At 33.9% G+C, this 14,183-nt stretch overlaps 1 protein-coding gene across 1 annotated transcript in view; it reads left to right on the top strand.

The window, feature by feature from the left end:
- The first annotated feature begins 462 nt into the window (after nt 1-462).
- Nucleotides 463-14,183, top strand: part of LOC119540500 (triadin-like) — a 151,290-nt gene continuing 137,569 nt past the window's right edge. Inside the window, exons 1-4 of the mRNA XM_037844621.1 lie at nt 463-490; nt 4,418-4,450; nt 4,570-4,596; nt 6,518-6,544. Coding sequence (XP_037700549.1) covers nt 463-490; nt 4,418-4,450; nt 4,570-4,596; nt 6,518-6,544 — 115 coding nt within the window. The remainder of the gene's footprint in view (nt 491-4,417; nt 4,451-4,569; nt 4,597-6,517; nt 6,545-14,183) is intronic.

Here is a 14,183-nt window from a genome sequence, read left to right on the forward strand (position 1 = left end):
TAGAATGTATTGTTTTGGAAATATATTGATTGTTCAAAGGAAGGACAATGCAGTTGACCTGGACTGCTTTAGATTGAACAAAAGAAGAAACTACATGCCAAATTCATGAACTCCAACCCATCTTTACAGAAACAGACCATACATTTGCTCAGTTTGACTTTCTATTAAAAGGTGATTAGCTTTCATAGGCACAATGTAATCTCTATGCAAATTATATGTAGATATTTTCTTTTATATTATTTCTATATTTTACACTTCAAAAAGTTTCTTACCTCCTGCTGCACTCTACTACTGACCCTCTCAGAACAATTTCTCCTTTAGCCCCATATTCTAGAAATATATCATGCATTCAATCTGTTTTGCTGAAAGTTACTTTAGTTGTTCATGGACATTTTGTTATAACCTAATCAGTCACTGATTTATCATATCTGTTTAAAATAATTTATCTTTGTGTTTTCAGAGATGAAGAAAACAAAAAAACCCACAGAAGGTACTGGAAGTGTTTCCTTTTCTTTTTTATGTTTGTTGAACTCTAAAGTAGCATTCTTTCTTTTTAAAGGATTAATATAACAAAAAAATGTATATGTGGGAGAGAGGAGAGAGAAAATTATTGAAAGACAGAGAGAGAATCAAACCCTTTCTTACTTGTTGCTGTTATGAGATATATTTTTCAGTAATAAACAAATAAATACTGCCTATATTTAACTTTCACATGAATTATTGTCAAAGAAATATTTGCTTGGAGAGAAAATATGCACTATTCCCTTTCAAGCATTTACTTTGCTATGAAGCAAAAATTCAATTAATTTTGTACATACTACCATCAATTAAGACCTGAATTGTCCCTTTAAATCTTGAATAGAGTCATAGCTCATTTGGCAGGTATACCTATGTCTTCAGTATTTGCTCATATGTGGAGATTTAAAAGGATTTAAAAGGATTTATGTGTGGATTTCAAAGGACCACAAGGTGTAAATCATCAAAAATTGTTAAATAGTGTAATCTTAGTGCAATTCATTGTCAAGTAATGTTTCTCTCAATCAAATTACGGAAAGATCTACCCTAATTGGCAATGCCTGAAGACAACATTCACTGTGAAATTTCAGAGAAAGAGCAGGGAGAATTGGAAAAATTACAGTCTAATCAATATTTTAGGGTAGTAAATTTTATCTTAAAAGGTTTTAAGGACAATGATTTTGTTTATATTTCTTTCAACAGAACAAACCAAGGGAAAAAGTAAGGAAATGCACGTGAATTGTATATGTATGCATTTTTCCTCTCTACTACTATCACTGACCTGCTGGTATATTTTATATTTGTGATTTTCTGTCTGTCCTCTCTATATCTTATACATGTGAACTTCATTTGTTTTTCATTGTCAGAAAGAAAGAATAAACAGCTTGTGGGGGGCAGGCAGAATTATTGAATACAGTCGCTAGACAGATAAACATGGCATCGGTCTTAGATTCCTTTGTTCAAATTCATGCAGTTAACCAATAAAGCTATCCACAGACTCATAACCAAAGATAGAACTGCATTCCGTTAACTAAAACTGGTTTACGTTTGTGTAAATTTAGTTCCTATAATCTGGTTAGTTCTCAGTCACTAGAAAAGATGGAATTAAAATTCTCCTCTAGGCTAGTTTCAGAACTTCTTTCCTATTTTTCTTTTACTCCATAACTATTTTGGCAGGTCCACATATATGTGACATTTTGTACCCAGTGGATAACTTCCCCCCTTAGGCACTAGGAGCCCCATGCAATAACATTGCTTTACATCCATTGTCTTAGGCATCATCTGTTGTTGCTTTACCACATAGTATTACATTATTAAAACTATTTGCTAACAATTCAGTAAGACCCCCTGCCCTGAGGTTGCCTTTTGCAAGTATATTCTCTCCTCTGAAAAACGTAAGATCTATGTAACAAAAGGCAATAAAACAAAATAAGACTATTAAAGTGTACTCAATTAGCCATTAAAAATCAGTACATTTTCTGGAATGTAGAATCTTTAAGATCTTAGTAATATTTAAAACATCTGTTTTTAAATTTCTACTACTTGGGAAAAAAAAAATATATATATATATGTTTGCCCTGAAAAAATTAGGACTCTGAGACATTCTATGTTATAAAAATGCCATAAAATGTTCTGTGGGAGAATTAAGGAATTATACTACAACTCAGCCAGAGGGTGCAATCTATCTGTCGAGAAGTGTGTGTTTGTTCGGTTCCAGATTTGTGTGGATACAGCTACTGATGAGTGTTGGCATGCAAACAAAGATCCTGCTCTATAAACCACTGCACCAGCAAGAAAATGGAGGAGAACTGGAGATTTAAAAAATAGTATCACATATTATGTAAAACCTTAAGGCTTTTACTCTATTGCTGTCTATATGATATAAAAGTTTCTGCAGAGGCACTGCAGATCCTTGCCAATCTTCCAGCCATGAGTACATTTAATAAGTAAGCATGCTTTCCTAAGCATGCATCTATATTCCAACTCCTTTCCTCTTTAGAAAAACCTGTGCATTATGACTTCGCAGTAACAGGGAGGGGAAATATAGTTTTCTTCTAAATGACTATTAATTCCCTTTAAAGTAACTTATTTGCCTTGGTTTATGGTTTACAATTGCTTTTATTGTTGCTATTGTTGTTTCCTTGAATCTGTTTGATCTTTTTTTTTTATCCTCACGCTTCTTTCATTTTGAATAGTGATCTTTCTTTGTCTTCCACTACACATATTCAACTCAACATTCTTATTTGCTTCTCATCTTATAGTTGCCACAACTTAAAATATTGTTCTTTTCTCAGTTTAAAAATAAATCATGGTGGGAGAAACAGGATGAAGGGTACATATGACCTTCTTGTACATTTTTTTTTACAAGTTCCTGTGAATCTATAGTTATTTAAAAATAGAAATAAAAAAAAACTCAAAAATTAATCATGGACGTGAGTTATGGAAGGTGCTCTAGATTTGAAGGGAAAATTATTTTATATTTGGGAAGGATAATTCAAAAATTATATCCTGAACTATCCCAATAAAATAAACATTCTTGACAACCTTGTCTCGCATATTGTTCAAATTTAGCACAGAAACATTTCCACTTACATGATAGCTCTCTGACAAGATTGGAAGGACAATATTTTAATTTTGAAATCTCAGATGTAGCTTGTGTTCAAATGTGCTGCTTGCCAAAATTTGCTTCTAGTATTTCTCTGACTTTCTTCACTTTATAAATTTCTTAAAAAATATTTTTGTAATTGGGACTTCAGTTCAGCAATAAATTAACAATATGTTTAATTATACTAAGTTTTCCAAACAACTTTTGGTAATGTTCTGACTGTGTTTAATTTTGGCTAAGCTTCATCTAAGCTTTTTCCTTGTAACCTGTAACAGTCAGGCAATTTGTTTTATCTGTTTTATTGCCTGTGTGTTATCTTGGGGGTGGGTAGGATATTCCTTATACTTACTAAACTCAAGCCTGATAGGCAAAATTGTATACCTGAGAGACTGATGAGATGGCCATAGAAAATTCTATGATATTCTGTGTTTCTAAAGCTTTAAGAAATCCCTCCATTGTTTATCTTATAAAAGTCAGGTAATAATGTGTCTATATTAAAGCGGTTATTAAAAATCTTTTAAATTAATTGGACAAGTGTATCAAGGCAAACAAAATAATAATAGGCAGGTAGACAACAGCACTTCATATAAAATTTGTGGTTACTATAATGTAAATGTCAGCTTAATCTTGAGGCCAAAATAATACTTTGTCTCTTACAATATTGATGAAAATGTGGTCTTAAGGACTCCAAAAGAAGTATTTGTCCTAAAAAGCAAGGGAAGCATGTTTTGCTTCCCCATGAACTTTTTTTAGTCCATTTTAGTATCTTAAATCTACTGCAGAAAAATCTTTGTCTTAGCTGAATAAACATCTCCTTAATATTGGAAGACAATTTGACAATTTCATTTCAGAAGAGGAAGCCCCTGTGAAAACTGTCTCTACCTTTCTGAAAATTATTTTACAACAATTGCAATAGTTATCCTTTGTGCTTATTTTTATCCCTAATTTATTTGATGTTGATCTAATATGATAGCAAATTTAAAGTTTTTCCAACCTTATGGGCCGTATTTTATTTTTCTAATTTTCTACTGATGAATAATTTGAATTAGCCTAATAGAATTTAGGGGTTTAATTTTCAGAATATTTTGATGCTATTTGTGAGGGAACTCCTAGGAGAAATGAGAGGGAAGTGTTGTTTTGTGTACCCAATCTTAGTCTTTTCATGGCAGTTACTATTCAATGCTGCAATCCAGCATTATTATGTAATATTTCTTCCTGTTAAAATAATTAAGTTGTGACAAATTAAGCTTTGACAAATCATACTGTGCTATTAATAACAATATTAATGTGTTTCAGAAGAGGAAAAGAAAGAGAAACATGTGGAACCAGGTATCTGATTTTAAATCCCTCTCTTCTCTTATTTCACAATTTTATTTAATTTTAATTGCCTGCTGAATTGCATTTGAATGACACTGAATGTTAAATTTTTCTTTTCTTGTTGGAAACAGCAAAGGCACCAAAGAAGGAACATGCAGGTAAGACTGATGTTGCTGGGCTCTTTGTAACTAATGTCCGATGTTTGTCAACGTTGCAGCCTCGGGTAGGTGATAGGACTGGAAACTCTCCCATCTCTCTAGTCTCTTGTCCAAGTTCCTGACATAGAATTAACACCTTTTAGAAAATGAACGTCAAATAATGTGTTACACCCTTGCTACTCAAAGAGAGGTTTGGCAACTACCAGCATCAGCATCATCTGAAAGGTTGTCAAAAATGCAAAATCTCAGGACCCTTCTCAGACCCGTTGAATCAGAATCTGCAATTTCACAAGATTCCCCAGTGTTTTCATCTGCACAGTGTTTGACAATCACTTTTTTACAGTGAAGTATAAAATAACAAAAGCAAAACAAGAATAAAACACATTCTGTAAATGCACCTTCAATTGCTTTGCTTTTAAAATGCGCAGTCTTCACTTCCAGCAAGTATTCTCTCCCTAGCTATAATGTTACGCGATGACATTTCTTGAGTACTAAAGAGGAGTTGCAATGAAGGTACATTTTGTCCTCAATATGCTTGTATTTCTTACATGGGAAAAAAAAACTGAATTGAGAATCAGATGGACAAATAAAGCTACCCAATTTTTCATTTCAAAAAATAAAACAAATGAAAAAGTTTTCCCCAGACTTTTCCTCATTAACCTCCTTTTAAAGCATTGTCTATTTTGCGTACTTAACGGGCTTCATTGAGGGTGTTTGTGTTTGTAAATGATGGGGAGGAGATTCTGGCCTCATTTAATATCCATGAGGCCCTCCTTTCATCTCACTGATTTGAATGGAAATAGCATTCACTCAATTTTACGTACAGAAGCGTGCAAACAGAGCCCAGTGATACTCCTCTCCCTACAAACCTCAGAACCAAAGGCACTTCTCTTATTTTTCCAAGTTTCTCAAACATCCTTAGGCCACCCCAGTCACATTAGATGTCTCCAACAAGTTCCCACACTATCATTTCTTTCCTTTATAACAGCACGTAATATATTGTTACCAACATCTTACCTTTTCTTTTTTTTTTCTTTAAAGAGTCAGAAACTAGAGGATGGAGATCATGTCTTTTAAATCTTTATACCCATAGTACCCATGACAATGCCAGGCCCACATTGAAAATATTTTACTGGATGAAAGGTGAAACACCAAATAGAATAACCACATTTAAAAAACTTTTATATCTGAATAATTTACAAGATGAAATAATTGTACACGTCACCACTTCACAATAACAGTGCTGTTATTTATTGTTTGAGAAGAAATGTTTTCTCTACTTTACAAAAAACAGCCTGTTTGTTCATGGGTGTATTTCCACATGTGGCCATAACACATATTCTCATTTATGCACATGTGCAGAAAGGTAAATAGAGCATATGTCATGGAAACATAGGAGTACAGAATGACTATCGATAGAACTACTTGTAAGAGTTTTAATAGATAAATATTATTGCCTAATATTGAACATGACAAAATATAGTAATTTAGAATTTTTTTACTTTTTATGTTCATTTCAGGGTGTGATTACATATAGAAATTTAGTAGCAGTTAGCTGTATTTTTAAATGGAATCTATTAATTTATCAAGTCATTTCACTTTTTAAATACCATTTTATACAATTTTAGGAATTTTATTGGACTGTAAAAACAATCAGATCATCAGATTATTTGAAATGGAAAACAAAATTGAATGAGTTCATGAATGAGCATTCTGTGTTGGGAAAAGATATATGAAAAATAGCAAAGAAAAATCTCTACCTCATGGCATATATATAAAGGATATTAGAGAAAATGGCACTGAGTTGTAGTTTCCATTTATCAGATTTTTTTCTTCAGTTTCCAAAGTTATAAGTATAGTTTTATAAACAATTAAAATAATACAATTAATGCAGTCCTTATTATTTCTATATCCTTATCAGCTCCAAGTGAAAAACAAGTAAAAGCAAGTATGTTGAATAAAACTCATTTTTTTTAATGAGCATATTTTAGCAGCTTACTTACTGAAGTTTTATGTGTTGGATGACACTAATGCTGATTTTTGAGGCTGGCTTACCAAATGTTTCTCATTGTGATTTGTTGTTGTTGTGTTTTAATAATGTGCAAAATTACTCATTTTGTCTTCTCTATGAATACACTCATTAAAATTATCTAAAGAGCTTTCATTTGTAAAAAGTTAATTTGTTTAAATCATAAACCCTTTTTAGTTGTTTGTATTTTGTTCCCTGTTTTGAAGAATGATAAGCAGTATCTTCAGTTTCTTAAAATCATCAAACTTAATTTTCCTAATGCTTAACCACTTAATCAAACCATTAGGCAACATAATATGTTCACCTTAAAGGTCACTGTGAATTTTACAAAATGGAGTTCCCAACAATTTTATTAGCTATCATTCTTATAATGTTATAATTTCCTGTTACAGTTTATAGCCTCAGGTTATGAAATATTGATTTATAACTAGAGCATACCATAGGATTGGAATTAATAGTAGCTTTGACAATATGCTGAGGGAAAAATGCTGATTTCTCTGTTAGAATTTCCCGAGTCGTTGAATTAACTGACACACTGCCATAAATGAAAATTATTTTAGGCATAATGGCAAGAATTTGACTTTAGGAAAAAAACAAACATACTTTTTACTTCTCTAAGCTTTGCATATTAGATTTATGGTCAAATCTCAGTTCTATTCATGATGTAAATATGTTTATATTTTTCTTTGAGATTAGAGCTACATAAGTATTAATTACAGTACTAATGCATAAAACAAATGCATGTTGAATTTAGTTCCTGCTTTTTGAGACAGAGTATATCATTGCTGGATATATTAGAGAATTATCAGAAAATAAAATACTGAGAAACTTAGTGGGAATGTCTTTTCTTTAAAAACATTACTGTTAGATGTGTTCACACTGATGTTGTAGACTTTGAAAGAGAGGTTTAACATGTATGTAAAATTGTGTACATATTTTCCTGAGAATTTTTAGTTGAATGTAAAGCTGATTGGAACTCTATATTATGAAGTTTCAGTATGCTAATCCTTAGAATGTAGAAGTGCATGATCAAGAAAATATACAAAACAAAACTTAATTTTGCAACATTGCTAGAGAACTTTAGATTAAAGATCAGTCTGAAAATGAACATTTTCCTCTGAGAAAAATGTAACATATGGATAAAAATATTCATTTGTAATAACAATCTGTAAGTTCTGCTATCTATGAAACCCACCATCCAATTAGGTTTTGAAGAGATCAGCATCTTTTCCAGGAAATTAGCTAGCAAATTAGGTTGCCAAATCTTAAACCCAAGAAGAAAGTTTCAGAGTTAAAATTCAACTCCCTATATGGTTAAGTGATTTGGACTTGGCATGGACATTATTCTTCAACAAAAAATGCTAAAGATAATTAGTTGGCAAAACTATGTGACCGGCCATTTTCCCAACTAAGAAATCAGACAACAGAACTTCTACACAGCTGCTATATATTGTGGGCTACTTGTGACGTTAATGCCAAAGGTGAAAACTGCGTATCTTTACAAAACTCTTGAAATTCCCATAAGTTTTCCATGTAGTGCAGCTAGTTTTGTATACATAATCCACACATTCAGGATATGATTTTTATCTTAAATTATGAGTGCAAATGAGAGATTTACAGGTGAATATACATAAGTTAAATGTAGTCGTGCTGCAATTCCATGGTATTGAATTTAAAAGGTGATTTATCATTAGCACTGAATGAAGGAAATAACTAGAAGGTGGGTTGAGCTGGTGGCTTGGAACTGTTTACTCTAGGTCCTAAGGAAACAGCCGAAGTCATTGTAGGAAAAATGCTAGAGGTACATCAGTTCAGGAAGGGAACAATTCAGTTCTCAAGGTATCCATGAACTTGATGAAAAGGAAGGCCTTTCAAGCTCAATGATGTACTGCCAAGAAGGGGCACTTAATGCCTCTACATTTAAAGTTATAGCAGCCTGGAGGGAGGAAGAGTACCCTGGACCAAATAGGGTTGTCAAACCCAGATTTACAATTTCTGCATCTGCACACAGATTCCTTTTCCTATCATGGTACACGCAAAAATTTCTCTGACTTCTCAGTTTCCATCCCTACAGTCCTGGCACCTTCATCCCTGCATATTGGGGGGAGACATAGGGGCTGCCATTATGATTAGCCATTTCCAAGCAGGAAGAGGACAAAATGAGTCTCTTGGTGAGGCAAGGCAAAAATTCCACACCTTCAGGTATTGGGGTTTCTAAGCTGTTCCTTTAGACGAACATTTTCCAAATTTTATTAGTTCTAACAGCAAGAAAAATTCTTTGGCCAAATAAGATTGAGACATTATAATATACAAAGTTCACTATCTTCTCCTAGACTGTAGGCCACTTCATGGTGACTCTTCAGAAGCGGGTATAGTAGGCAATGTTCACCAAATGTATTTGACTACATCACCCTCCTTTTTTTTTTTTTTAAAGAAGATTTCAAGGACTAGTGTGCCTCAAGACCTTGGGAAGCACTGCTGTAGATCACTACACTCCACATCAAAAACCGCAGGGCTCTGATCATGTATTCTATGAGCATGTTCAGCCAGTCGGTGGTCAGTTTGGAGTTTGAACAGTAAAGTCAACTGGAGACTAGCTCAGGGCCAAAGTTTAGTGACTCTAAATCTATATGAAATGGCAATAATTAGGCATTTTTCATCCCTTGGTTTTAGCACTGCATTATATTTTGTGATATACTCAGCCATCAAGCCTGTTCTTCCCTACAATTAAAAAGAATATGTTTATGACCTTAAACACATCTCAGTGTCTAAATGTGTAGGTCAGATGCCAATCAGCTGATCTACTAATACACATGAGGATTATTTAGGAGAAGCTTGCATGAAGAATTTCAAAATAAATCTCTTTGAATTTATGTAGATAGATAACAACAGAAATATATTTGGGGACAACTTGCACATGTTAGCTTTTTGGTTTCAATCTAAGCACTCTGGCAGGGAAATTATTGGGAGAAGATGTCTATGAGCCTGAACTAGCATAACTGATATCAAATGGGGTGTGCCTGGCTCCAAACAGCATGCCGGGTAACACTGTGAGTCTTCATGGGTTAGTACTGTCTTGGGTTATACATGTTATCCCAGAATAATTATTACTAGGACCTCCTTTCACTCTCTGTTTGGATAATAAAGTGTATGATCACTGCCCAAGCCATAGGGGATGCTGTCGGAATGCACTCAAAGCAGTACTGATTTAGTCACAAGGTAATGGTTTCGGGAGATTTAAGAACTAGGATTTAAAACTAGGATATGAGAGACCTGGTACAGCTTTAAGCAGTAGAGGAAAAACTTGTTTCATGTTTAATCCTGTTTGTGATCCAAATTCTGGGCATCAACCCCATATTGGAAAACATGTTCACAGTTCAGAGTCCGAGAATGTTTATCAGGCTAGGTTAAAAAAGATCCAAGCTAGATTGATGCATGCTAGCAGAAGTAAAGTCTGAGTTCAATTTAGATAAAGGAACCAGGAGGGAGGGATAGAGGATTTCAAGTGGGAAACCAGGAATAAGTCTCAGTTTTAGGAAAGCATGACATTGAGCATAGCAAAATAACCCTATGAAGTATAATTTTGAGACCAATACTATGTGCCTCAAGCCTTAATAAAACAGCCTCTTGATATCTTGTTATAAGGGGTAGTGTGGTACTAGTGCCTATCCATACAAATTTGGTAACTGAAAGAACAAAGAGACATAAAACAAATCCTACTTGCACAGAAATATGATATAAGAAAGAACAGTCATTTCAGAAGGTAGAAAATGGACCAGTTTTTCAAAAATGTTGCTGATTTAGTTGATGATCCATTATGAAAACATGTGCATCCTTACCTCATACAGTTCTAAAATATCAATTCCAGATGGTTCAGGGACTTAAATAGCAAAGGCAAAAGTTGACATTTTTTCAATAGAAAACATATGAAAATGTATTTATATGTTTCCTTGAAGGATGGAAAGATTTTAAAATCTATATATGGAAAATGGAAGCCATAAATTAAAAGTTTGTACATTTTATTATATTAAAATCAAGAACTTCAGTTTATAAATAGACATCATAGGCTTAAAAGACAAGTCACAAACTTGAAAAAGGTGTTTGAAACACATAGAAGTAACAAGAGATTAGTAGTAAGAATTATAGCTATAAGTCTAAAAATCAAAAAGAACAAGATGAAGAATTTGATAGAACAGTAGGCAGAGAAATTGGGCAAAAAATATAAGCAAGCATTAAAAATAAAAGAAAATGCAGATGGCCTATAAACATATCAGTCTTTCAGTAATAATGGAATTGTATTTAAAACCACAATAAAAAAGTATTTTACACCCACCAGATTGACAAAAAATGGGGAAAAATGGTCATACTGATGGCGGTGGTGAAATGGAGCAAAGGAATTTGGTATGAATATAAAAGTTTTGGGAAAGCAATGAGATATTACTTAAAGAAGTTCAACATGAACATAGGCTGTGCCCCAGCAATTTCAGTTCTAAGAAAATTCTTGCATGTGTACTCCAGGAGACATGTACAAGAATGTACATAGCAGCATTAATTATGATAGCACAAAATTGGACATAGTCCAGTGCCCCTTAGCAGTAGAATGGATACACAATGCATGGGATGTTTATAGAGTAGAATACTAGACAGCAGTTAAAATTAATCAACTAAAGCCTTGCTTCTCAAAAACATAATATTTGAAAAGAAGCAAATTACAAGAATATAAAAAATATAATTCAATTTATATAAAATTCTGTTTAGAGATAAGTACATTGTTGAAAAACTGTAAAGAAAAAATAAGGAAATGATTAATATAAGATTCAGGATAACAACTCTGAATGAATGGAAAGCCATGCAACACAGTAGGACACGTAAGAGGTTTCAGAGGCCTTGCTGATATTCTATTTCTTGAATTTGCAGGGAATTACACAGGTGTGCATTTTTTATCATTCATTAAAATGTACAGGGGGTGGGGGCAAGATGGCAGGGGGTGGGGGCATGATAGTGGGGGTGGGGGCAAGACAGGGGGTCAGGGTAAGATGGCAGCATAGAGATGTGTGGAATTTAGTTAGTCCTCTAGAGCAACTAGTAAATAGTCAGGAGCAACTAGTAAAGAGTCTAGAACAACTGTGGGGGGGGCAGCCATGACTGAACAAACATCATACAATGGGTGGAACAACTGAGATTGCAGCATATAACTGGAAATATGATACTAATTACACCTTCTCCCTGAGATCTGGGCCCATCTGGTCTGGGAAAATCTGATTGGGGTAATCAAGGAAGCCAGATACCTAGACAACAAAAAATTATGTTTCACATTAGGAAAAACAAAGATATGGTCAAGTCAAAGGAACAAACTTACACTTCAACTGAGATACAGGAATTAAAATGACTAATTATTAATCAAGCAAATCTCCTAAATCAATCCAAAAATCAAATCAATGAGTGGAGGGAAGCTATGGCAAAAGAGATAAAAGATATAAAGAAGACATTGGGCAAACATAAGGAAGAACTTGGAAGTTTGAAAAAACAATTGGCAGAATTTATGGGAATGAAAGGCACAATACAAGAGATGAAGACACAACGGAGACATACAACAGCAGATTTGAAGAGGCATAAGAAAAGATTCATGAACTGGAGGACAGGGCATCTGAAATCATATATAAAGAAGAAAAGATAGGGAAAAGAATGGAAAAATATGAGCAGCAACTTGGGGAAATGAATGACAACATGAAGCACAGGAATGTATGTGTCATGGGTGTCCCAGAAGGAGAAGAGAAGGAAAAAGGGGCAGAAAGAATAATGGAGGAAATAATCACTGAAAATTTCCCATCTCTTACGAAAGACATAAAATTACAGGTCCAAGAAGCACAGCATAGCCCAAACAGAATAGATCCAAATAGATCAACTCTAAAACACTTAATAATCAGATTTTCAAATGTCAAAAATAAAGAGAGAATTCTGAAAGCAGCAAGAGAAAAGTGATCTATCACATACAAGGGAAACTTGAAAAGACTATGTGTGAATTTCTCAGTAGAAACCATGGAGGAGAGTAAGCAATGGTGTGATATATTTAAGACATTGAAAGAGAAAAACTGCCAACCAAGAATTCTATATCTGGCAAAACTGCCCTTCAAAAAATGAGGGAGATTTTAAAATATTCGTAGACAAACAGACACTGAGAGAGTTTGTGAACAAGAGACCTGCTCTACAGGAAATACTAAAGGGAGCACTATAGACAGATAGGAAAAGACAGGAAAGAGAGGTTTGGAGCACCATATTGGGTGACGGTAGCATAATAATGTAAGTACACAGAACAAAGATGACTGTGAGTGCAGTTGAAAGAGGAAGATTAGGAGCATGTAGGACACCAGAAGGAAAGATAGAAGATAAAGACTGGGACTGTATAACTTAGTGAAACCTAGTGTGATCAAGGATTGTGATTAAATGTACAAATATGTTTTTACATGAGGGAGAACAAATGAATGTCTACTTTTCAAGCTGTTATAAATGGGGTGGTATTGGAGAAAATACCATCAATGCAAACTAGAGTCTATAGTTAATGTGTTTCCATTAATTGTAACAAAGGCAATATTCTAAAACTGGATGTGTATAAGAGGAGGATATAAGGGAAAGGTATGGGATTCTTGGCATTGGTGGTGGTGTCTGACTTTTTTATTGTATTTTATTTTAATCTTTTTTCTTTTGTTGATTTTTAGTTTTCATTTTTTTTTCTTTTTCTTTTGTCTTTTTACTTTTTTTTTTTTGCCTTTTCCTCTTTCATTGTGAAAGAAATTGAAATGTCTTTATATAGATAGTGTTGGCAAATGCATAACTATGTGATTATACAGGGAACCACTGATTTTTTACTTAGGATGGAATGTATGGTGTGTGAATAAAACCATCTAAAACATAAACAGAGGGATACAAGTGCTGGAGAAGATGTGGAGAAAGGGATTTACCTAATCACTGTTGGTGGGGAAGTAGAATGGTGTAGCCCATCTGGAGGGCAGTGTGGTGGTTACACAGGAAGATAAGCATGGAGTTGCCATGCTCCTGCAAATTGGTTATTGGGTATATACTTGGAAGAACTGGGATTAAGAAAGCCTTCTTGGACCAAAAAGGGAATAAAAATGAAACAAAATAAAGTTTCAGTGGCTGAGAGATCACAAATAGAGTTAAGAGGCATTCTGGGGGCTATTCTTATGCATTATATAGATATCCCTTTTTAGTTTAGCATATTGGAATAGCTAGAAGGAAATACCTGAAACTGCTGAACTGCAATCCAGTAGCTTTGATTCTTGAAGACGATTGTATAACTGTATAGCTTACACTGTGTGACTGTGTGATTGTGAAAACCTTGTGGCTCCCACTTCCTTTATCCGGTATATTGACAGATGGATAGAAAAATGAGGACAAAAATAAATGAATAATAGGGAGGGATTGGGGTGTGTGGGATGTTTTGGACATTCTTTTTTACTTTAACTTTTATTCTTATTCATTTTTGTGTGTGGTAATGAAAATGTTCAAAACTTGATTGTGGTGATGAACGCACAACTAT

The sequence above is a fragment of the Choloepus didactylus genome, chromosome 7 (genome assembly GCF_015220235.1).
Source record: "Choloepus didactylus isolate mChoDid1 chromosome 7, mChoDid1.pri, whole genome shotgun sequence".
Classification (NCBI taxonomy): domain Eukaryota; kingdom Metazoa; phylum Chordata; class Mammalia; order Pilosa; family Megalonychidae; genus Choloepus; species Choloepus didactylus.